At 33.2% G+C, this 27,309-nt stretch overlaps 1 protein-coding gene across 1 annotated transcript; it reads left to right on the plus strand.

The window, feature by feature from the left end:
* Positions 1–343: 343 nt before the first annotated feature.
* Tmem168 (transmembrane protein 168) lies at positions 344–27,309 on the plus strand. Its single transcript, XM_047562393.1, is given in 6 exon segments — positions 344–593; positions 4,794–6,052; positions 16,447–16,589; positions 18,518–18,738; positions 18,741–18,791; positions 25,256–27,309. Coding segments are annotated over 5 exon segments (2,091 nt in total). The 5' UTR covers positions 344–593; positions 4,794–4,924; the 3' UTR covers positions 25,804–27,309.

Genomic DNA, 27,309 nt, shown 5'->3' on the forward strand with positions numbered 1-27,309 from the left:
TAGACAGTAAGCTACATTATGCCATATATATATTAAAGAGCAGCAACGCCTCCTGCAGTATTTACAGTCCACGTGCGGCAGTCCAGGCCCTGCTGCTCCAGTTTCGGTCCAGCCTGAGGCTACGGCCTAGGTGCTTGAAGGGTCTGATAGTTGGTGGTCTTCTCGCTCCCTGAGCTCCGCCGCTGATTCCAGGTCACCGAGGCTAGGCCGACGCCCTGGCTGGGACAGATGGCGCTGGAGAAGCAGTGCTGGGCGATCTTGGGTCCGCCACCGCGCGCGGGTTGGGGCGGGGAGGGGGCTGGACGGAGGACGGGCTTCGAAAAGGAAGCGCACAGCGCGGATTGACCCCGGCGGGGATCCGTACGGTCGGTCGGCGGACTCCGCGGCGGAAATATGGCGGCCGCGCTTCGGCCGGCAACGGAGAAAGTTTCTACCGAGACCGGCTTGTACTAGTGTGTGGGACCTTTAGCCCTGTTCCCCAAGGCGTGGCACTTCCCAGTTCCTAGTCGTAAGCTCTGTCCCCAAAGCCGCCTCCCCCTTTTTACTTTGTAGGTCTGCGCAGGTTCAGAAAGCACTGGCGACCGCCGAGTCAGGTAGGGGGGCCACGGGGTGAACGGCTGGGCGGCGGGGCGGCGGGACCTGGGCACAGACACCGCCCAGGGCTCCGCGTGGTCCAGACCCTAAGCCCCGCCCAGGAGGCCTCCTGGGGCGGGGGTAGGGATACCAGACCCTGGAGTCGCTGACCGCAGAGCGAGAGGGCAGGGGGCCCTTCTCCTTATTCCTCCAGCGGTGCCCCCTTAACTGGGCAGCACGTTGTGGTCGCCTTCTCCGGAAGTCAAGGGGTCCTGGTCTGACCGCCCCACTTCTCGCTGGAAGGAGGCCGAATGGTTAAGAAATCGCTACTGCTGCCATTGTGGGGGAATTTAATCTTTGAGGTTTCATATGTTCAATTCGTAGAACCGAAGGACCGGAATTCCCAACCGTGGCTTCTTTGTGGTTTTTTTCAGCTTTTGACACTTCCCTTAGATGGATCAAAAATAGGTTCCTAGCAAAAGAGGATTCAAACGATAGTGTCTTGAAGCCATTCCCTGCATGTAGGTCATGGAGATGAAACCGGTTTGGAGGAAATTGGGTAAATTAAATGAAGACTGGAATAAGACCAAAAGAAAAACAAACCAAAAATTCGCGGAAATCCTCCTTAGCTTTACTACTTAGTAGTAGCTGTAGGATATTATACAAGTTATTTTCTTTGTGTATTAAGTGCTCAATAACTCATTACCATTATTTTTAAACGTAGTTATTTCTTTATTAGTTTTTATTTTTCAACAAGTAGTTTCCTACTTACTGGATGCCAGACTTTATGCTGGACACTGGGCATGCATTATTGAAGACGAATCCTTAGAGACCTCATGATCTAGTGAGGAATGCAGACATTAAGGAAGTGATGATGAATATTTTTCTACTATAGAGGAAGTACAGGCAACATATAGTGGGATCAGGGATGATCATTCTAAGAAAATTATTGAAACTGAGACCTGAGGAATAGAACTAAACCTGGTGAGGCCAGAAGGAGGGAAAGGAATGCTTTTGGAGAAGAAATAGTATTTATGCAGTTCAGAATTGAAATGTTGCTAAGTCTGGAATACATAATGTGAGAGGAAGAGTGGTAACAGATGAGGCATGAGAGTTATTCTGGTCAATGTGGAGTGCTTTATTAGACATTGTAAGGAGTTTCAGTCCCCGTCACCCAAGGGTCATAGGGAGCCTTTGGAGAAAGTGAGTTAATTTTGGTTTTAGGGAGACACCTATGCATGAGATAATGATGGCCAAAAATTGGGATAGTGAACTGGGGGATGAGAAGAAATATTTAAGAGATTTGTTTAATAAGAAGAATAGAGAGGAACTGATGAGGATTAAATAGTAGGGAAGGAGAAGAGGGTTAAAGTAGTCTGTCTCTTTCCCTGTGTGTGTGTGTGTGTGTGTGTGTGTATGTGTATTTTTTTTTTTTTCTTTGTCACGCTTGGTATGGAACCCAGGGCATCATGCATACAAAGCATGTGCCTGCCTCACCACTAAGTTATATCCCCAGCCCAGGATTTTATAAAATATTTAGACTGTAGAAGTGGTTAGTTAAATTTTGCCATATGCTGATTGACTCTACTGTGCTACAGTCTTACCTGTCTCTAAAGTAATTTTTCCACTGAATCCTTATTGATGACAGACCAACTGAAAAGGATTGTCATGCTTTTTTGTTTTACTAATTCTCACTATTTGCCTTTTGAAGAAGGTAAAAATGGGGGAATATATTATAAATTAGCCATTTAAAAATAATTACCTACCATATTGTTTTGGTCCATAAGAATGTGGCTGCATATATTCCATGATATATGTATAAATTAAGATATGGAAATAATTGAAATGGCCTGAAGAAGGTATGTAGTGAGAGAAAAGCGTAGGCTTGGAATTGAGTATCCAGGGGATCAGTTGAGAATAAAGAGCTTTCAAGGAGACCAAGTAGAGACCAGTGGGTTTGAAGAAAATCTGTAGAGACTTGGTCTTCACAAGTGGAGGGAGGAGAGGGAAGGTTTTAGAAGTGACAGAGTGCAACAATGTTAACATTTTTGTAAAGAATGTTCAGGATACTGAGTGAAAAGTATTCATTTAGGAATTTACAGGTTTCAGAATTTGACAGAGTGGTTTTGTGATGTGAATGTTTAATGCTTTGAAAAGTGAATGTGTGCAAAATGAAGCAGCCAAATATTGGCCATCAAAAGGAGGAAAGTTTGAACTTGGTAGGTGAGAACAAGATGAACAAGGATTGCATTTACTCTGTTGTTTTTATTCTTTTTTCTTATTTAAAAAAATTACAAATGTTTAAGTGCTAATGGATGAGAGCCAAGTGAGAATTTGGAGAGAGGAGACAGAGTGATTTTCTGCCAGAGGCAAAAGGGAAGAGATACATAGTATGGATGAAAGTTTAGCCTTAAATAGGGTTGGGACACTCTTCTTTCCTCGTATCCAGAAATGTAGACACAGGTGAATTTGTGGTATTGGAAACTCAAATGAATTCTCTTTTGATGACTGTAGGAGGCAGTCAATTGGTGAAAATGTATTGGAAACTGGGTATTGGAGATTTAAGGAAAAGGAAGAAAGGTTTGAATAGTCACAGAGAATGGAACAGAGTGTTGACCACGGAAACAGAAGAATGTCTCATGAATTGAGAGTGGTGCCTTTTAGCATAGTGATTTTTTTTCCTCCAGCAGTGTTCAGTAATGTGACCCCAGACTGTACCATCAGCCTTTTGAGGTTGTGTATCTCAACATATTTGTTAAATGATTGTATAACACATAAGAGTAATATTTTTAAAAAAATATCTAAGCGAATTCCACATTTTATCAGTTTCTCGAGATAACCCAAAATATACCAAAGGAAGGCATTTAAAAAATGTTTTATCTTAAGAAATGAGTGAATGAAAATGCAGTTGAGGAAAAGCAGTTGAAATACTTAATCCATCAAATAGACTTCAGTGTGGAAAAATATGCTTATTGAACATATAGAAGTAGAATTGATAATAATACTTAGAATCTCCCAGAGACCCTGAGGTCATTTCATTAACCTTCTCCAGCCAAATGGTTATTTAAGGGTTAATTCCAGGTTATTTTTATGTTTCTGTTGGGTCTTTTAGTATATTGCTATTAAGAAATCATAAATAAGCTGATCACAAGCTAGTTGCCACACCCCCACCCCCTTTTTTTTACAGTGTTGGGGATGGAACCCAGGGGCCTTGTTGTACATGCTTGGCAAGTAATCTAGTACTGAGCAAAATCCCCGTTACTTTTTTAATATCTGAATTCTCCTTGAATATTGTGTGACTATAATCCATTAAAATAGATCAGTTCTTCTGAAGCAGTATACTAGAAAATTATTGAGGCATTATCTAGTAGATGACTAAATTATTATTATTATTTTTTATCCCTGTCATATTTTAGGTTCAACTTGTGGGAGCACTTAAGGTTGAAATAATTTTCTGGATCCTCCAGCAAATAATAGTTGTAATAACTTATTTTTTAAAAGTAGAATTGAAATAGTTCTTCATTTTTTAATGGCTGTTGGTCATCATTCCAGTTTTTCAATTTTGACTAGGGAGTTTGGGAATTGATTTGCTACAGAGATAGTATTTAAATTTGGAATAACCAAAGTAATTTAGTAGAGGTAAAACTACAAGGATAACTATGGCTCAACTTTAAGAACTGGGTGACTTTAATATAGTTAAAATTTACTTCTAAGTGTATTAAACAATATAAAGAGTAAGGTTTTATAGCATTTTAGAGCTGCCTTGCAAAAAGACATAGGGGATTTTAGGTAGCTAGTAATGGTTGCTATTATTGTATGCTAGTGCTTTTCAAATTAGAGGTAATGATGAAGTCCCTCATTCATTTAAGAGCTGAATAGCTAGCTCTATTGTGTAGAGCCATGTGCCACAATCTAAGCTAAATGAATGTTGGAATAAGAATGTATTAGGTGAATTCTTCACCATTTCTGGAAGAAGACTCCATTGATGGTGATTTAATCATGTAATTTTAACAAGATGAATAAAAAGTACAGCCCTTTTCCTTTGGATAAACTGCAAAGTTTTTAAGCCAGAAACGTTATCAATTAAGATTAATGCAAATCAGGTTTTAACTGGATTTCAGAAAACCTTTATTTTCCACATGTAAGTGCTTATTTGTTGTATAAAGAAGATGGCATAAAAATATTACATGAAATTAACTGAAATTTTTTCTTCTTTTTAGATCACCCATAAACAAAACTTCTACCTGAGAAAATGATGAAATAGGAGTTAACAGATACATTGGATTTGTTGGATGAAATACAAGAAATTAATTTTTGCAAAGTGGGAAAAAAACCTAAATTGTCAGATTACATGTGTAAATCACTGCGTTACTGCTTTAGTCATTGTCTCTATTTAGCAATGACAAGACTGGAAGAAGTAAATAGAGAAGTGAACATGCATTCCTCAGTGCGATATCTTGGCTATTTAGCCAGAATCAACTTACTAGTGGCTATATGTTTAGGTCTTTATGTAAGATGGGAAAAAACAGCAAATTCCTTAATTTTGGTAATTTTTATTCTTGGTCTTTTTGTTCTTGGAATTGCCAGCATACTCTACTATTATTTTTCAATGGAAGCGGCAAGTTTAAGTCTCTCCAATCTTTGGTTTGGGTTCTTGCTTGGCCTTCTATGTTTTCTTGATAATTCATCCTTTAAAAATGATGTGAAAGAAGAATCAACCAAATATTTGCTGCTAACTTCCATAGTATTAAGGATATTATGTGCTTTGGTGGAGAGAATTTCTGGTTATGTTCGTCATCGACCCACTTTGCTAACCACAGTAGAATTTCTGGAACTTGTGGGATTTGCCATTGCCAGCACAACTATGTTGGTAGAGAAGTCTCTGAGTGTCATTTTACTTGTTGTAGCTTTGGCCATGCTGATTACAGACCTGAGAATGAAGTCTTTTTTAGCTATTCCCAACTTAGTTATTTTTGCAGTGTTGTTATTTTTTTCCTCTTTGGAAACTCCCCAAAATCCAATTGCTTTTGCATGTTTTTTTATTTGCCTGATAACTGATCCTTTCCTCGACATTTATTTTAGTGGACTTTCAGTAACTGAAAGGTGGAAACCTTTTTTGTACCGTGGAAGAATTTGCAGAAGACTTTCAGTCGTTTTCACTGGAATGATTGAGCTGACATTTTTTATTCTTTCAGCATTTAAACTTAGAGACACCCATCTCTGGTATTTTGTAATACCAGGCTTTTCCATTTTTGGAATTTTCTGGATGATTTGCCATATTATTTTTCTCTTAACTCTTTGGGGATTCCATACCAAATTAAATGACTGCCATAAAGTCTATTTTACCCACAGGACAGATAACAATAGCCTTGATAGAATCATGGCATCCAAAGGGATGCGTCATTTTTGCTTAATTTCAGAGCAGTTAGTTTTTTTTAGTCTTCTTGCAACAGCAATTTTGGGAGCAGTTTCCTGGCAGGTAAGCTTATGTTTTTTTTTAATTATGTCCATTGCCTATCATATGTGATAAAATGCTAGACTTCAGAAGTTGAAATTAGTAAGTTCAAGTTCCTGATTTCAAAAGGAGATTATTTTTTAGTGCTCATTTAATTTTGTTCATGGAATTGAATCACTGAATGCATTTTGACAGGATAATTTAGTTTGATCTCTAGTGATGAGGTAACAAAATGTTAGGAATACTCAGTTTGTGATATGCTGCCTACATCATGATTTATTATTAGGGGAACACTCAGATTAAATATCTTTAGAAAATTAGCATTTGAAGAGTTTTGGGAGATCATATTTTAATCCTTTCATTTTACCTATGGAAACTGAAAACTAGAGAGCATATCCAGAGTTACTACAGAATCAGTTACCTACTTTGTATCTAGTTCCTGGTCCCAGGACAGCACATTTCTTTTATATAGTCATTTCTATGAAGATTTTATATAAAAGGGGAGTAGATATATACATAACATCATATCAGGTTCTCAGTTAAAGATTAGTAAGGAAGAAAAATGTGTTTTACAATATGTTTGCTGCTCCAAATGTTTTACAAAGGTCCTTGTAGAAATTTAAATTGTATAGTTGGACATTTCATCTACAATATTAACCAACCCAGTCTTTGAGTATTTATTGACTTTGCAGTATATATCAGGTACTATGATAGGTGCTGAAGATCTCAAGATGACTGTGTCCTCAAAGAAGGAACAGTTTGTAATGGGAGGAGGAAGAGACTGGCATGAAAACAAATAATTATGATTATGATGTGACAAATGGTATAATTTGACTACTTCAGGCTGGGGCATGGGGCATAAAGGTCACCTCTGCTAGGCAATTCTCTTCTTTGGACCAGTTTATTACTGCTCTTGATTTCTAGATATGAGTGTTAAAGGGAGATGTGGACACTTGCCCGGGCATGGTGTTTTCTAGTCAGTGTGGGCCATGGCAGGAAACCTTTGGGGGAGTCAGCCAAATGATGAAAACATCATGGATGTTGCCTGAGGATATTTTCCTCACTTTACGTGCCAGGCTGAAGACTGTCAGAATTATGATGTCAGAAAAACTCAAGGAATAATTTGCCTCCTCCTTCCAGCCTTAACTGCTTTTTCTTTCCAGGTCATCCTTATTCATGGAGAATGCCTTTCCGGGTTACCAAATCCTGTTCTTGGTTACCAGATTCTTTTTCTTCCTCCTCTTCCTCTTCCTCTCCTACTTTTTCCTCCTCCTCCTTTTCCTTCTTCTTCCTTATACCAGTGGTCTTCAAACATGTACCATTGGAAGTACACAAAAGCTTTCTAAGGAGTATGGCAACAAATATAATTTTTAAAAAAATTTTTTAGTTGTCAGTGACCTTTTTTTTATTTATATGCAGTGCTGAGAATCAAACCCAATGCCTCATGCATGCTAGGCACAAGTCCTCTAGCACTGATCTACAACCCCAGCCCAGCAAAAATAATTTTAAGAGAATCAATTTTGAGATTCTCACTTTCCTTTTCTACTCTTAATTAAAGTTGATCTACTTGAGAAAGTCCCTCAAATTAGGTGTGGAGTGGTACCTCCTTGTGGTTTTGTTAAATATGTTTCTTAATGACTGGTAAAGAACATCTTTTAATTGTGTATTAGCCATTTACTTACCTTGGTTATTTAAGTATCTTTCAAATCTTTTGCCCATTTTGAAATTGGGTAATTTGGAGTTATAAGAATTCTTTATATTTTCTGGGTATAAGCCTTTTATCAGATAAAAGATTTGGAAATGTTTTCTTCTAGCCGTGGCTTCTTTATTTGTCTTAATGATGCTTTTTGAAAAGCAAATTTTTTTAACCTTATAAAGTCAAATATATTGACTCTTTCTTTTATAGGTTATGCTTTTAATATCTAAGAAATCTTTGCCCAACCATAGGTCATAAAAATTTTTATCCGTATTTTCTTCTATTGTTTTAGCTTTTATATTTAGGTACATGATTCATTTTTAAAAATATGGTCATGTGTTGAAAAGATGAACCTTTCCCCTCTTGAGTTGCCTTAGCATCTTTGTCTAAAATCAATTAGATATAAATGTAAGATTTTACTTTTGAGCAATTTTGTTACGTTGACCTATATGTCTATCTTTACACTAGTACTATGCTGTCTCATAAGTTATTTTCTAATTTCCCTTGAGCTTTCTTCTTTGATCCGTGGGTTATTTATAATTTTGTTGTGAGATATCCTAATATTTGTAGATTTCCCACATTTCTTCATGTTGCTGATTTCTAATTTCCATATGGTTGGAGAACATAGTTTACGTGATTTTGTTCTTTTAATTAAGACTTGATTTATGACCTGGAACTTGTTTTATTCCATCTTCACTTGAGAAAAATGAGTGCTATGTTGTTGGGCAGAGCATACAATAAACATCAACTTGGTTCTGTATCTGTGTCTTTGGTTAGTATTGATTGTGTTGTTCATGTCTCTATATCCTTACTGATTTTCTGTCTAGTTCTATAAGTACTCAGAAGGAGTTATAAAAATCTCCATTTTAATTTCTGAATTGTTTCTGTCCTCCTTCAGTTGTCTTTTTTTTTTTTTTTGCCTTATATGTATTTGAAACCCTGTCCTAGATGTAGTAATAACTGATTCTTATCATTTGGATAAGTGGCATAGTTGTATAATTTCAACAAAGACCCTGTTGCCTATGAAGTTTAAAATATTAACTATTTGACCTTTTCCAGAAAAAGTGTGACAACTTTTGTTTTTGACCAGTGCTTCTCATATTGCATATGAATTATGTGGGGAAACTTGTTACAGGTCCCAAAATTGAAATTTAGTAATTTGGGTAAGGAGACAGATTCTGCATTTTTAAGATCTTTAAGGTGAAGATCCTGGTCAGTAGCACATCTGTTGAGTGACTTATTTAATTGTTCAGCACTTAGTTGAATATACCAGTTATGTCTACATTTCCTAATTACTACATGGTAACTGCTTCTGTAGTGTTGGCATTGAGCCTTGCAGATAATTAGACTTTTTAAGCTTAATTTAATAATCTATTGTGGAAAGATTTCCCAAACTTTACTCATGTTCTGTGACATGTTAATGAGTGCACTCAGAGAAAAAATGTTCAGAGAAATACAGAAAAAGAAGCATTTCCAAACTTACTTGACCATGAACTCCTTCCCACTACCTCTCATTAATTTCATTACCCATCTTCTCTCTCTCTCACACACAGACATACACACACACACACTTTTTAACCTCTGTGTGTGATTTCTTCTTGGACTTTTGGCTAGGATCAAGTATAACCTCTGTGTGAAACATAATTTGGGAAGCATCCACAGGATTTTTACAAGTTCCAGTCCTTTTGAATAATGAAAGAATCAGAAACTTATATTATGAAGTAAGAGCTTTGTTAGGAGAAGACTGTTTTGGGGATAACATCATTGTTGATTCAAGTAAATTCTAAGAGGTATCTCAAATGGATTTAAATGCATTTTAACTGATTTTTAAGTTGAACTGTTTTTAGTTAACATTTCTAAATGATATTAATTAATAATAATACATCTAAATCCATTTGTCACATTTCTAAAGAGTAATACCAGTGTACTAAACTGGTTTTTTTTACTCTTCTGTTAAAACATTCTTTAATAGATTTTCACTGGAAACACTGTTCCACTGATTAGGTGAGGGAAAACTCAGTAGCAAGAAAAGATGATGAATTAAAGAAGCCTTTACAGTAGATCAGTTTGTCAGCTATGGGCAGGACTGATAAAAGTAGAGATTGTATAGTCCAAATTATCAGTTATTTCTCTTTTGGTGTCAAGCTTAGAAGTCTTTGCCTAACCCTATATAAATAACTTTGTTTTTTGTTAATTTTACCAAGTTTAATATTGTCAGAATGAGTCACTAGTATCATTCCAAGTCATTTACATTAAAAAGCTGGAATTTTACCATTAACTTCTGTTGTGTTTTGTTCATAATCTCATTTCAACTTTAAAATGCAACATTACAGCTGTTGTTTCCTACAATTTGTATTATGTTCATTGAATGTGTTATTTGCTTTTCCCCCTTTAAACTTTTTTTTTTTCCTTAAATAAGTCAATTAGAAAGACACCATACTCCGTAGCATTTGATGCTAGTTTTGCTACTTGACTGTAGGCTTTTATGATAAATGATAATTCACAGAAGGATAAGAGGAAGAAAGTATCCTGAAACCTAAGGAAACATGCCCTATGGCACTTTCTTATATTTAGAAACTTTCTCTGAAATCTCTCACATGAAATTTTTATATGCCTTTTCTTGCCAGCCATTGTCATTTGCAGATTTCACAGGGGTTTGATGCATCTTTTTTTTTTTTTTTTTTTTTTTTTTTATGTACAAGCCCTTTTGACCCAAATGAGAAAAACCATAATCACAGTTGGTTTCTCTATGGGGAAAGAGTAACAATTACTGGGTATGACAGCTGTCTTTATGTCAGCTTCACATGCAAGGAAGGAATGAAATCCACAGATGCAGCACAGTTTCAATTCTAGCAAGATGGCAGGATCAGTTATATTACTTCTCTTGGCATTAGGAGCAGGGAATTTTCAAATCTGTGGTAAAACTAGAAGTGTTCATTTTTCATAATTTTAATTTTGTTTCATTTCTCTTCCTAAAATCTTGAGCCATTTTGGTCTAGATGAGAAGAGAAACACTTAACTCCTAGCTTGAAACGAAACTTTTGTTATGTCACTTTTGCCAAAACAGTATGAAACAGCATGTTTTAGTCTATTCTGTGTTGCTGTAACAAAATCACAGAATGGGTAATTTAAAAAGAATTGAAATTTATTACAGTTCTGGAGACAAGGTGATAATATCTGTTGAGGACCTTCTAAACTACATCATCCCTTGGAAGGGAAAAGAAGAAGACAGGTGGTATAAGAAGTCCATTTCACAGTCTGGAGCCCTTTAAATCAGCATGAATCCGTTCATAATGGCAGAGCCCTCTTGACCCAAAATCTCCCATTAGACCCCATTTCCTAAGACTGTTAATATGGGGATTAATCTTTTGGCAGGAACATATTCAAGCCATTAGACAGGAGTATTATTTAGTACTGTTGTGTTGAATATTACCACCAGTTTTTTATAACCAACATGTGCATATCAAATAACATCAGTATCAATTAACTTTTAGAATTTTAAATTAAAAATTCCACTGTCATCTACAAATGATTTGGGCTTGAACTTTAATTTTTACTTAGTTCACTGCTAAATCAAACTGTTTAATACTTTTTTCTAATGGTGAAAGCAATATAGCTTTAATTCCACAATAAACTATTAGTATTAATAGCTTTATAATATTCTTTAATGCAGAAGTCAGTATTATCATTGGTATTCTGTATACATGACTACTTAAGAAAAGCCATTCTCAATATTTGGCATATTTGGATAAATAAAAGACCAAGTTTAAAATAACTATTTTAAGGCCTGTTTCAGGAATGGAAACTTTCATTTTCTATAGGAAATAAGGAAAAATTGATAGCAAATTAATAAAGTTTTAACTAAGAAAATAGTTTGACTTAAGGTAATAGTTTTTGGTGGTACTATAGAGGAGGAAAAAATAATTTTCTCTACTTCATAGACTTAACTGGTCTTAACTGGTGCCCTATTAGTTTAGAGATTAACAAGAGAAAAACAGAAGTACATTAACATGTATACCTCATGTATACATGGGAGATATCTAGGGCATAAATAATTCTCAAAGAGATTATTTAGGCTTACCTATTAGTCTTCAATAAAGACTGATAATAAACTGACTTTTTAGAGAATTGTCAGGACAAAGGAAAAGACTTTGAGGCTCTAGAGGGAATAAATTTTTGTGAAGAGGCAAGTGTTATACATATTTGGTGCCATTTCTACTAAGAGTCTGAAGTTTTCATTATCTACCTTGTCATTCCTGATAGATGGGGAGGAGGGACACTTTTGCTTTTAAAAAGTTATTCCTGCTTTTAGGGAAATAAGGCAAGGCTAGAGATCTTTTTTTTTGTATCTCTTTCTTTTAAGTTTGATTCAGTTCAAAATAATCCTTATGCCAAAAAGGCATAGTTTTAGATGGCATATTATGATCTCCTGCAATACAATGTTATTTTTCCCATGTACATATCAAAATGTAGTTCACCATTACAAGAGGAATAATCAGTTCCTTAATGTTTATTTGTGAATTTTCTTTAATACATGTTTTTTAAATCTATTTCATGAAATTCCCTAATAACTCTTCCTACATACAGAAAGGTTATTTTATATACCTGATTACTAACTCTTAAATCTTCATAATTATCCTAATTTTAGAAATAATGTGCAGGGATTTTTAAAAAGAGGATACTATTTTCTTATTGTATTTGTAGAAGTCCTATAATTATGTCTGTAGAGCAAAATAAATGAGTAAATAAACATAACCATTAGATTTTTTAGTAGAATAATTTTGTTTGACCCAGTACATTTTTTAGTGTGTGCCTTTAGATAGCCATGTACCTTCCTTTAAATTACTTGCAGCTACTTGCTACTCTCAGCTTTTGCACACATTTGCTAGTTTGACTCCTGAAGGCATTTGAGTTTGTGACCCTTGCTATAAATTATGAGTGAATTATTTAATTTCTTATACTATCTTGATTAGAAAAGTACTAGGTATGGGAACATAAAAGAAGAAATAATAAAGTTAATAATATTGTTCATGTTATTGTAATTTTTTTATATGAATGCCTATTTGAAAAGCAATCCTCCTTTGTGAATATGTTAATTGATCAGCATTTTCTATTATAGTGGAGCAACATATACAATAGAAATTGCAGTAAAGTATTGAAATTATAAATATTTGCAGAGGATTAGCTATCAAACCTTAATGTTATCCAATAAACCAACTTGTAATACTGTGTACTATATGTTAGAATTATGTTGCTTCTTTAAAGTTGTAAACTATGTCGTATTGCTGATATAATTAATTCAATCAATATAGAAACTATAAATTTCTCTTGGACTTATATACCATGAGTTATATAAGAAAAAAAATTCACACATAAAGCATAACTGATATATAAAAGGACATAAATAGCATATTTATACTGGAAGTACATTTTTAATACCATTAAACAGGCAAATGAAAACTTGTAAATATATACAAATGAATAGCCTGGAAATCACTTGTTAATTAGAATCTATAATGGAAATGATTACAGTAATAATAAAGCAGAAACATAAAATGCCTAGGAATGGGTTTTAAAAGAAACTCATGAAACTTAAAAAAAAAATGCCATAAAACTCCATGAAAGGTTATAAAAGAAGACTTGGGTAAATGGAAAAACATACCATACCTTCTGGGGTAAGTAGGCTCAAGCTATGTCCTATTGACATTTGTTAGTGTAGAAGAGTTTTCAAAGGTGAGCTGCCTGGAGCAAAATGAAAAATCCAGGGTCTCCAAAAGTGGGATCTCTGGTAAATTACTTTCCGTTTTAAACTGTCACAATGAAAAGAGTGTAGTTGTGTATGTTAGAGTCCTCTCATGAATTTTCATCTGAGCTTTACTTTTCTTTTTGTTTTCTGCTGAGGGCATTTGCATGCAAGGTAAGCACTTTACCACTGAGCCACATCCTCAGCTCCTGGTCTTGTGTCTTGTTAATATTTCATCTAGGATTTAGTGTGAAACCTGAATTAAGATATGTAGATTGGTAATGTCCTCAGCTCTCTAGACTAAACAAAATATCCTCTCTGGGAGAAGGTATCGTTATCTTAGGCCTAAAATGTATCATGTAACTTTTTTTACATACAGTATTCATCTTATAAAAATAAGCAGGTGTACACACATATATATGACAATAAGCAAGAAGCAAGAGAACCAACAAATGGCATAAAAGATCTTAAGATATTGCAATTATCAAACAGAAAGAAACACTATACTTATTACTATGTTGAAAAAATAAAAGCAAAGATAAGGAAGTAATGGTTGGAAAAAAAAAAGTAACAAAGTAGATTTGAAAAAACTAAATACAAATTTTAGAGTCAAAATAAAATTACCTACAAGTAATTGAATATGCACGCTTGAAACAGTGTATTAGTGAACATTAGTGAACTGGAAGATACAGTTCAGAAGGAGCATGGAAGAGGAAAAAATTTTGGAAAATAATTGAACAGGAGGAAAGGTTAAAATTCAAAAAGGATATAGTGAGAAGATCATATCTGTGTTTGATTGGTGTCCCAGGAAGAAAGAGGTGAAATAAAGGCCAAAGTCATAATTTGAAAGACAGATAAATAGATAAATAGAAGAAATAGTCCAAAAACAGGTCTGTGAATATTTGGTTTATAACAAAGACTGCACTGTAGAGTGATGTGGAGTGACTGATATTTTGAGTAATAATAGGTGCTTAGACAATGGTATGTCTATAGAGAAAAAAATTGAAATTGGATCGTTATCATAAAACTCAATTCCATTTGAACTGTAGACCTTTTTTTTTTTTTTCCAAAGAAACAGAATGCTACATTGCAATTAAGAACTTACGCTAAGCCTAAAACTATGTTAAAGAGTCACACAGGGGGAAAATATTTGCAGTACAACCCACAAAGACTTTTATCTGAAAGACATTGAGAACAAAACAGAGCTTACTAAATCAATGAGAAAAGGACCAGCCATATAGAAGAGTGGGCAAAATACTTAACACTCACCAAAACCTGAATGATCAAAGGGATTTAACCTTATTAAGAATCAAGAGAACTTGATATTTATTGTAATTTTATTTATAAAAATGGCAAATTATAAGCAATGTAAATTCCAAGAATAAGGGAATGTTAGTTGGTCTTTACAGATGATGTAGAATTAATAGACTTACAACATATTAAAAAGTTCACAGAATATTATCTATCATCTTGTTTTGGTAAAAGCTATATATACCTATACGTACACATGAATGCACATGAATGTATATTTGTGATTATATATTGCATGAAGTCTGGAAATATTTCAGAAGTGGTACTTGGAATGATTTTAATCATATTTTACTTTTTAGTATTTTCTAGTATTTCTAAATTTAGCATGTTATATAATTCATGTAATTATGTTATATACTAAATAATTATGTATGATTATTTATAATGTATATTACATAATTGGTAAAATAGAATGTACCAAAATCAGATAGTATATTCATTTTTTTTGTATGAATCAATTTTGTTTTTTTTTATTAATTTTTTTATACTGGGGATTGAACCCAGGCTTGCTTTACCACTGAGCTATATCCCCAGCCTTTTTTATTTTTTATTTTGAGACAGGGTCTCACTTAGTTGTTGAGACTGAGCTTGAACTTGTGATCTTCCTGTTTCAGCCTCCTAAATCACTGGGATTATAGGCATGAGCCACTGCACAAGGCTCATTTTTTATTAAGATTTTCATCAGATGAATCACTCATTGTTAAAACTTGTGATTATGCATGGAGCATGTGCAGCAACAATACAAAAAGAATGTGGAACAGTATTAGTATTTTAAAGATAAGAGTTTAGGACCAAGTGACTGTTGACTTCCCATTTTCTTTTACTTAAATGGGTCCTGTCCTTTTTTTTCTGTTTTTTTTTTATCTTTATTTCTTTGTGGCTAGATCTCATTATGGTGCTTAGTCTGGGCTTAAACTCAGGATACTTTCTTCTCAGCTTCCTGAGTAGTTGAAATCATAGACAAGCATCACTGTGTCTGATGCAGTCTTTTAAAATTGCAGTTGATACTTAATCTTGCCAACTCATTTTAATATTTATTCTGCTTCTCTATTTTCCACTTTGCTTTTCAGATGCTTAAATATCCTTAATATTTTCTTTTTTTATTACAATTTTGAGTTTAGACATAATTCAAAGTTGAGGACTTTTCAAAGATAAACTGTTAAAAGAATGGAATTTACTTTTATAATTCATATGGTCTTAAATTTCATTAAGATTTTTCTGAACTTTTTCCACAGGGAGGAAAAAAATGAGTCCTTCCTAAAGTATCCTTTCTGATAAATTAATGAATACCTTATTTAAAAAATGACATAAGGCCTGTGGGTTTAACAAGGAAATATCTTTTGGGCTTTTTTTTATGTCATATCAAAGAGTTGTTATGTTTTCTGTTATGTTAGTTTGGATGGAAAGAAGATGTTATTTCACATATTTAAAAAATACAATGTGCTGTGTTTTGCCACAGCTTCTAGGAAGTTTAGAGATAAATTTAAGCTTTGTTACACTAATTAGATTATCCCTATATATTTTTCTATATTAGTTTATAATTGTTTTTAGATAATTTATTGTTTTTTTATTCTTGGAAGTACGGATAAAAATGTGAATTCATATGCATCTATATAAATATACACATAAATACATATACTATACAAAAATGTTTTGAATTTCTTTTAGCCAACAAATGGAATCTTCTTGAGCATGTTTCTAGTCGTCTTGCCATTGGAGTCCATGGCTCATGGGCTCTTCCATGAACTGGGTAACTGCTTAGGAGGAACATCAGTTGGATATGCTATTGTGATTCCTACCAATTTTTGCAGGTACTGTGGTGGTAACTACTTGACTTATAACATTTTCGTAATGTTTATATAAATATGAATAGAAAAGAGGATAGCTCATTTTTGAAAGATATGATATTTTCAAAATATAATGCTATATTTCTTTATTTCATACTTTTAGAAAATTCTATTTCAAGTGATAATATAATCTCAGGGGTTCAATTTAAATATTAATATATATGATTAGCTTATATTTTAGCTAGAAATCAGAAAATATGAGTGCATTTTCTAAGGAAAGATTCTTCCCTAAAGAGAATATCTCATTTAAGAAAATGTCCTATAAAACTATATAGTAAAATAGAATATAATGTACACTGGACTTGAGAGCCCAGTATTCTAGTTCTTTATTACCTTAGGCAAATCACAACTTCTCTGAACCTTAGTGTCTTTATCTAAATGCAAATGGTAATACCTACTCTGACCATTTCAGAGGAATGTTCTGAAGAGCTAGAAAGAATTTGCATGTAAAAACATTCTGCAACCTGAAAAATGCCATACAACTACCAGGAATTCAAAAGATTTGCAGTAAATTATGACAAATATTAATTGCAGTTTTATTTCAAAATAATTTTTATCCCTCAAAATGTGAGGGATTATTAGGAAAAAAATTGTTCTTTGCCATTAATGAATTTTGATGATCTAGTTTTCATCAGTTTTCTGAGCAGAATACTTTGAAATTAAAAACATTACCTGATTTAAAATATTTGATATAAAACCTCCCAAATAGATTTGTAACAAATATTTCCCTCTACATTAATGGCTTGATAAAAAGTTGAAGATGCTCATGAGAAGGAAAGAAGGAGATTTGGAAGGGTCCTATAAAGTAAGACATGGTAATTCTGCAGAAAGAATGTGTGGACATAGTAATATGCACAGTTAGATTTTGTTTTATCATTTTTTTTTTTTTTTTGCCTGTGCTTATTTTTTGTTGTTGTTTTGTTTTGTTTTTGGGTACTGAGGATTGAACTCAGGGTCACTCGACCACTGAACCACATCCCCAGCCCTATTTTGTATTTTATTTAGAGCAGGGTCTCACTGAATTGCGCCTCAACCTCAGCTGGGATTACAGGCATGTGCCATTGCATCTGGCTTCTTATTTTACTTTTTGGTGAAACTGTTAAATGTTACAAAATATGGAACAAAGTGTTTATATTACTAAAAACTAAAGTGTTATTAGAATAGTATTGATAGTAAAACAAAATTTAAAGTTTTCCAAATCTCTTGATAGAAATTTCTTTGCAGGAGAGAAGTAATGATTTTCTCTCATAAACACTGATAATATTTTGCTATTTGTAAGACATGATCTATCATCTATACTATAGTGTGATTTTACATTTGTCCCAGGGTAGATCTATCTTCAATTAGTGTTCAGAAGTATAAGGCTATGGACCTAAGTTTTAAGAACTATTTTAAGTGGTATTTGTTAATAGATAATTTCTTTTATCATTTATCTACCTTAAGTTTGTAAAATTTGAACACAACTTTTTAAAGATCTTGTGTTTTCCAATATAGAAATTCAATATATAATTAAAATATTGCTTCCACTTTTGAGGTGTTAACATTTTTTTCTCAGTAAGGTTTTTTCCCTTAGAGTTCCCACCCAGGTGTTCTCAAAACATTTAGTATAATCTTGCTTTTAAAAGGTCTTAAGTCATTATCTGTCATTTTGTAAGAAAATAAGGAACAGGAATATGTACATTTCAGTTTTTTGTTTGGTAATTTTTAGAAACCAGGTTTTGATTCTAGGCTTAGTAGCACTATAGAACTTTTAGAAAAGATTATTTTTAATATCCTGTCATTTAGTTAGTGGCAACTCTTGTGACTCTTAGATAACCAATGATAAATGACAGATGAGAATGTGATATAGAATAATACTTGTTAAACCCGAAAATTATTTTTTTCTCCTTCAGTCCTGATGGTCAGCCCACGCTGCTTCCCCCAGAACATGTGCAAGAATTAAATTTGAGGTCTACTGGCATGCTCAACGCTATCCAAAGATTTTTTGCGTATCATATGATTGAGACTTATGGATGTGACTATTCCACAAGTGGACTGTCTTTTGATACTCTACATTCCAAACTGAAAGCTTTCCTTGAACTTCGGACTGTGGATGGACCTAGACATGATACATATGTTTGTATTATAGTGGGCACACCCATGGGTCTGGAGAATGGGCTCTAGCAGGTAAATTCTCCTTTGGCAATTTCACAATTGCGGAAAATATACAGATTTGTGGAAATCTGTTCTTTACATAGAGATATCAAATTTTCTCAGTTTTCTACTTCACAGCTTACCAAGAACACATATGACTATCTTTTCTTTAGCATATGGGTTTAATATCATTTTAAGTAATCTATAACAGTAAGGGTTTGAGAATTATGTATTGTAATAATTGGAAGAAAAAATATCTGCTTGATTTGAGACATGATCAGTTTCCCCTTATAGTATTTCGGAATTATAAAATATAGTGACATTTTTCAGCAGCTGATAAAATTCTTAAACTCATAGTTCTAAGTCTTAAAATATATTATACATGTAGACTTCAATAGGTCTTCATATGTATAGTTTTACTTATATTAGAAAGTTCTCCAAAATTTTAAATAGCATGTATTATGAAATGGTAGAAGTAATGCCAGTTCAGGAGATCTGTCCTAATTGGCCCAATAGTATTATTTTATTTTTAAAATTTTATTGGTTCTTCTTAGTTATACATGACAGCAGAATCCATTTTGATAAAATTATACAAGCATGGGAATATATCTTATTCTATTTAGGACTCCATTCTTGTGGGTGGGCATGATGATGGGATTCACTTAGATATTTTCATATGTGTACATAGGAAAATTATATTTATTTACTGTCTGTAGAGACCCTATAAGTCAAGAGTTTTGTTCTATGAAATATTAAATGCTTAGAATGTAGAACAGAGCCTGGAACATAGTAGGGAACCCTTTAATCATTGATAGGTAGATGAAATCATTGAATGAAACATGAAAAAGGAAAGAATTTTTCCTATTTTAGATTAGAAACAGTTCATAATTACATCTTGTTCTTTTTTCTATGAAAGATTTTGGATATTTTAAACCAAGAATATATAATAAAAATAAAATAATCATAAAATATAAGGGGGAACATATTTTTATGTCAAAGAAAAATAAGTAGTATAGAAAAGACACAGGCAGACCTATCAATATAAGACCTCCAGAAGGAAAAACAAAAACCCTCAACAATAAAGTAGAAATGATATTAAGTCAGCATCATCTCATTGATTTTATGTCAGGTTTGTTAACTAGGGTTTTATCATAAATTTTTTTGAAATTTTTCTTTTTTGTATTAGATATTGAACAACTCAGTAGCTATCTAGGAGTAATGGCAAATTGACATTTATTGGAGATATTTTTAAGCATAAGCTACTGTAACACTGTTTTTGCAAACAATATTAGATCTAATCTTGATGCAGTCCTTTTAGGTAGATGCCGAATCACCTCTGTTATTTTCATTTTTCAAAAGATAAAACAGAAGCTGAAAGTTACTGTGTAATTTGTAGTCATACAACCAAGTGATAAAACCATGATTCAAGCCCAGTTCTGCCTGACCCCTGAATTGTGTTTCTCCCCATTGTTCCATGTTGCTGCCAAAGGCAAACACTGTGAAATGGCATGTCTGGTTAAATACATATTTTTGTGAGCATGTATCCCTCATTCAGAAACATAGATTGTGCAAGAAGGTATTTAACACTAAAACTACTTGAACATAGATTATAAACTCATTTATTTCACCTGTAACTTTTTAATTACAATGTAGAAAATGACTTTTTAACCTTTATGGCTACTTCAGTTCCTGATAAAGTATATCATTCTGTAACTCAGAGCACAAGAAAGAGAGTTCTAATCAATTAAAAAATCTTTACAGAAGTAAAATTTCAGACCTAAAAGTTGGGACTAATTATTGACAGTTTACTACAAGGCTTAGAATAATAACCTCTCTGAGGTCAAAAAGAAAAATAAAATGGTATGATTTTGATGTATACATATATCCCTACTTATTTTAAGTATCAGAAAAAGGTAGGATTTATTACCTAATTTAAGCATTTCTGTTTAAAAAATTTTACATTTTCCTTCTTAAATATTTTAAAATTTATTTCAAGCATTCATGTTTTTGTTGCTGGGGACTAAACACTGGGACACTTTACCACTGAGCTACATCTCCAGTTCTGTTTATTTTTTATTTTGGGACAAGATCTTGCTAAATTGCTGAGACTGGCTTTGGATTTTTGATTCTCCTTCTGTAGCCTCGCAAATAACTGGGATTACAGACATGCAACACCATGCTAGGTTCAAGTATTTTTAAAAGGTGACTTAGGGAATAAATTGTAGGTATTCAATTTACTGATATTTACTCAGCTTTCTCTTTTAATAAGTAAAGTAAAAGATATCAAGATAAGCAGTATATAAATTAGTATTCTTAAATTTTTATTCACTCATGATGAATTTCCAGGAATAATTTATGAAAACTTAATTCTTAGAGTTATGATTTTAGGTAAATATCTTGCAGTCACATTCTGGAAGAGTATCTTCATAATTTTTGATGTATTCTATCAATAAATTGACCATTAGAGAATTCTTTTATTAGCCAAGATTTGTTCCTGTGTAACACTGAGTGCTTATCAAAATGCATAAAAAAATAATAATAGAGAAAGCTTGACATGGCTTTCCCTTATCCCACAATTAACCAGCTGCATACTGTCACACAAGACTGAGGTACCTGACTCACTTTCAGGTACCCAGATTGAGCCAGGACTAGAAGTCCTCTTTTCAGTCAGGATGTACCCAGGCCTGCCTTAGATATAGCCCTCCAAGGCTGATTGTGTCTGAAAATAAAATTTAAGCACCCTTGCTCCAGGGGAAATGCTTTAATATATTCTAAATCAAGTGACAAAGAACTTAAGCTCTGATAATTTATTAATTATTATTTTTCTAGCAACCTTTGAAACAGGAAGCATCATGACTGGATTTTTCTTAGGTTAACAAATTAAGAGCAAGCCCAGGACTAAATATTACTGTGGGAAAGGCAATCTATATTTGCCTTTCATCCCATACTTTTACTTGTAGTACTTCTGAGAATATGAAACCTTCTTCCATTTATGGAGTTTCATAATATAGAACCTGATATTTTTGCTTCTTTGCTTTAGGGTAAAAAACAATTATAGTAATTATAAGAGATACAGACATAAAAAGAAAAAATGGAGATAATCTATAATGTAGTATATCACAGCCTTTAAAAAGCAGTCTCAATTACTTGAAATGCATCAGATGGCTGTTATCATCTGAGATAAATGTTAAGTACTTTGCATCTGGGCCAAAAGCCAAATGCAGCATAGAACCTATTCATACAAGAAAGCAGAACAAAACTAAACAAGAGAAGAGAAATAATTTAAAAGGTTTCATGCTGCCTTAAGTTTTCTTGCTGATGTCTAAAGAGCTTTTATATAAGAGAATTAGGGTAGAATGTGCCGAAGAATATTGATAAAGTTGTGGAGGCTGTGTAAGCAATGATGTTTTATGGCAGGTAGAATTTGTGTAATAACTCTTGTAATCTATGTTATCCTCTCATCTCTAGAGACATTTTGTAGAACCAGTGATAATGAGAAGTTAACATTTGGCCATTTTTTAAAAAGTAATATCTTTTGGAGGTTTTGGTGAAGTGCAGCATATTAGTAATATGTAGAGCCTATGTGTTGAAATAGTTCCTGAGACAATATGCATGATTGTTAGAGCAATTCATTAAACATATTTTTCATTTTCAGAGTCTGCGCTATGGAAGGATGATGAATAAAAGAGTATTAGTTGCATATAAATAATGTGATATGGCCTAGCTTCAGAGATCATATTAATAGAACTGAAAATATAGACAATTCTTTTTTCTCTAGTGCTCTCACTAGATAGCAAAAAGAATGATTGCTCATGGTATATTTTGCAATGTATATTAGGTTATTGAATGGTTACTCATGGTAGAAATATATATTAGGGTATTGGATATTTTGCTAACAAATTGTAGCTTATTAATTCTAATTGTAAGAGTAACATATGCTTAATGTAAAAATGTTGGAAGATACAGAAAAGTATTTAAAAACCAGTAGAAATCCAAATACCCAGCAGTATCTACTACAGTTGCACAGATACAATTCTGTGCTGTGCTCTAATATAGACATTTTATCATCATAAAACTTTTATGAATATTTAATTTTAAAATTCTCTTTAAATTATATCATAATTTATTTCCATTTCCCATTTCAAATTTTACACTACTTTAGTGCAAAGTTAGAAGAAGATCTCTATATGCAATTATTTTTGTCCTCACTTCTGTTCTTTCCTGAGTATAGATTCCTGGAATTGAAAGGACTGTGTCCAAGTCATTGATACAGGGCCAGGACTAGGTGAGGTGAAGGTGGCAGTTGCCTTGGTGAATGACAAAAATTTGCCTGAAAAGAGTGGTAAAAAACTAAGTCATCAAAATAAATAATCTGTTAATGCAGCATTCTTAAAAATAAAAATTAATGCAAAAGAATCTATATTGAGCCAGATATAAAATTTAGAAGCTGTAAGACAGGTTTATAGGTTAGAAATGCATTATTAAAATATATTTAAGAATATATTTTAAATATATTCTGGGTATATATTTTTTATTTCTTTGTTGCTCTTGGGGTGTAGAATTGATTTAAAGGCATTCTTAAACTCTTGGTACAGGAAAGGTATTCTTTTGTTTGTTTTTATTTAATAGTACCTATTTATGAAGAGAAGGAAACATTTTATTAGGGGTCAGGAAACTTTTTCTCTATAGGACCAGATATTTTTGGCCCTGTACATTTTGTGCAATAAGATCCCTATTGCCACTTCTCAGCTCTGTTATTGTAGAATGAGAGCAGCTATAAACAGAATGCAAATGAATTAGTGTTGTGTTCCAATAAAATGTTATTTATGGAAATAATTACATGAAATTTAAATTTCCTCTATAATTTCATGTCACAAAATATTCTTTTGGTTTTCTTTGACCTAAGCAAAAATAAAAAATCAATTCTTAGCTCTCAAGTCATACAAAAACATTTGACAGGTTAGATTCAGCTTACAAGATATAGTTTGCTACCCCAGTGTAGAATATTAATTTTTCTATATAATTTTTATTTTTACTAAATTTAACTAGTTTCCCAATTAGCAATAGTTTAGCAGTTTTCAATTTTATAATGGTACAAAAGTCATATGTACTCAGTAAAATACATACTTCCAATTTTGAATCTTGATCTTTTCCTAGGCTAGCAATATGTGGTACTATAGTCTTCAGGAATGCTGGGCATTGCCATCCAGCTATAGTTGTCAGTTAGCCACATAATCACAACAGTAAACAACTGACACTCTACAGTGTCCTTTGTTACTAAGTTGTGATGTTAGGTAGGTGAGGTGTATGAAATACATTTTTTGATCATTAATATTTTTGAATGAGTTTTGGGATATGCACCTATTATAAATCAAGGAGCATATGTGTATAAAACAGGTTTCTTAAATTATCATAGCATACTTGTTTTTAATGGAAGTAATAGTATTTTTTCTTAGCCTGAAGTTGAAAAATCTGCTTTAAAAACATCTTCCGACTCATCAATGTTTATTACAACACAATTCACAATAGCTAAGCTATGGAACCACAGTAGATGTCCATCAACAGATGAATGGATAAGGAAATTGTGGTATGTATACACAATGGAATATTACTGAGCCATAAAGAAGAGTGACTTTATGACATTCTCCAGTAAATGGATGGATCTGGAGACTATCATGCTAAGTGAAATAAGTCAGTCCCCCAAAATCAAAGGTCAAATGTTCTCTCCGATGTGTGGATGCTAACCCACAACAAGGTGCTTGGGAAGGAGAAGAATAGAAGTTCAGTTGATTAGGCAAAGGGGAATGAAAGGAAGGGAGGAGGGAAAGGAATAGGAAAGGCAATGGAATGAAGCTGACATAACTTCCCTATGTACCTACATGAATACACCACAATGAATCTCAACATTGTGTACATCCACAAGACTAGAATCCTAATTAGAATAAGATACATTTATACAAGTATACAATGTATCAAAATAGATTCTACCAGCATGTATGACTAAAAAGAACAAATACAAATTTAAAAAACCACTGGCTAGTAGGCATTATGTACTATTTTAGGAAGTTGAAATAGCTCTAAGATACAGATACTAATTTCAGCATGACATAGCCCTGCTTTGCTGGAAGGTGTCAAACAGAAACTACTTGAGTATCTGGCAGTAATACTGTAAAGCAGAATAGATCATGAGCTGTTGTTTGGTCAGATGATCTCTTAAACCCTGTCAAGTCTAGAACTCCCATATGCAGACCACCTCCTAAATTATCTCCAAGCTTTAACCACTTGAATGTTTGGTCTGAGGGGAGTTGTTGAAAAATTGAACAATAAACAAAATCCCACAGGCAGAAAAAAAAAAAATCTTCCAACATGATACTTTGGAATTATCTTTCAGATATTTTCATATTTTTTGTTCACATATTTAATTTTAAGAACTTAAAATATACTTAAGAGAATATTCTTCAGAAAGTATTGGTCTATTGATTTTTTCTTGTCCACAGGTGGAGACATACTACGCCTTGACACACTTTTAGAATGGTGGAGAGAAAAGAATGGTTCCTTCTGTTCCCGGCTTATTATCATATTAGACTGTGAGAACTCAACTCCTTGGGTGAAAGAAGTGAGAAAGATTAACGACCAGTATATTGCAGTGCAAGGAGCAGAGATGGCAAAGACAGTAGATATTGAAGAAGCTGACCCACCACAGCTGGGTGACTTTACAAAAGACTGGGTAGAATATAACTGCAACACCAACAATAACATCTGTTGGTCTGAAAAGGGACGCACAGTGAAAGCAGTGTATGGTGTGTCAAAGCGGTGGAGTGACTACACTTTGCACTTGCCAACAGGAAGCGATGTGGCCAAGCACTGGATGCTACACTTTCCTCGTATTACATATCCATTAGTGCATTTGGCAAATTGGTTATGTGGTTTGAACCTTTTTTGGATCTGCAAAACTTGTTTCAGATGCTTGAAAAGATTAAAAATGAGTTGGTTTCTTCCTACTGTGCTGGACACAGGACAAGGCTTTAAACTTGTCAAATCTTAATTTGGACTCAAGAGTGGGATATTATTGAGAGTTCATATTACCAATTATCACTAACTTGCCATTTTTGTATAATGTATTTTTATTTGTGGAAAATATTTTGCTACTTCTGTAGCTGCTCTCACTTTGTCTTTCCTCAAGTAATTATGGGATATGTAAGGTGTCAGGAATAAGCATTATTTTATACTGAAAGTATGTAGGGAGTCATAAATGCTGACTCTGTAAATGTATAAAAGATGTTAAAAATAACATTGCACTTTCAGGAATGTTTGCATTTGCCACTGACTAGAAAGAAAACAGTTGTCTATGCTCTGCAATGGCCAATGAAGAATTACTAATGCCTTATTTTCTAGGCAAACACTAGGGAATGTAGACCAAACAAATTTGTTTACTATTTTAAGAAAACTACCAATTGACTAACAGAAGATTGTTTTTTGTAAATAGTATGTTTGAGTCTGTGATCATTTGAACACCTATAAATTCTTAGAAAAAGTAAGAGGCCTGCCCAAAAATAAATATAAAATTTGCTTATATTTCATCAGATTCAGATATCTTGGTTGTGACCTATTTTTAGTAAAGTAGAGAGATCCAAATTGCTTTTTAGATCAAAACATCCTTTATGTAGGTAACCATAAGAGATGAGAGCCTTCAAGCATTGGCGAGGATGTCTGAAAACATTGGTATTTAAAAGTCTTTCTCAGGGTAACAATGTTTTCTTAATGAACAGTGTTTCCAGCTATAAATTCCTTCTAAATAAATTATCTTTCTTTTCAAAAAGTACTCATATGAAAGAAATTTTAGCAATTTCTCATTACCTGTTTCAGTAAGTTATAAATATTCAGAAAAGATTTTTATCTCTAAGGAGTTAATACTGTGCCATGAATTTTTTTTTCAAGTCCCCATTTGTGATAATACTTTTTTCCCCTCTACTGAAGGTCAAAGATAGGAAACAGGTCATTTTTTATCTTGTATACATGTAATGTATTATGTAAAAAAGTATTCATATTGGCAATTTTAGTTACATATAATGGTGTGGTTGTAATTTTTAAAACATAATTCACTGTTTTGTCTGAGTAAAGCAGACACTGATCATGGTGTCTACTAAGAGGTAATTCACTTCTTATTCCCTTCCATTCTAAATTTTCACATTTGAGAAATAGCAGAGGGGAATATAATTAAATTGGGAAATAATCTAATCTTTGTTCTTTAAGTGGTGTAACTTCTCACCTTTGAAGGCATTTTTCCAGCCTCAGAGAAGAAATAATGCTTCTACCATTTTCTATTGGTGACTTGAAAATTGAAGTTTTAGTTAGGAAGAAGTCACTTAGTGTCAGGGAATTTGTATACCACTATCTATGCAGCATTGTTGTAGTCTGATAATTTCTATGTTTTGAATATGATTTTCCTAATGCTTTGAATAAAATTTTGTTAAAAATAATTTTTCATTTAATGTGCAATTAACAGTTAATTAATATTTCATTATATTAAAAGTAGAAGTTATAAAAGATA

Source organism: Sciurus carolinensis, chromosome 8 (genome assembly GCF_902686445.1).
Source record: "Sciurus carolinensis chromosome 8, mSciCar1.2, whole genome shotgun sequence".
In the NCBI taxonomy this organism is placed as follows: domain Eukaryota; kingdom Metazoa; phylum Chordata; class Mammalia; order Rodentia; family Sciuridae; genus Sciurus; species Sciurus carolinensis.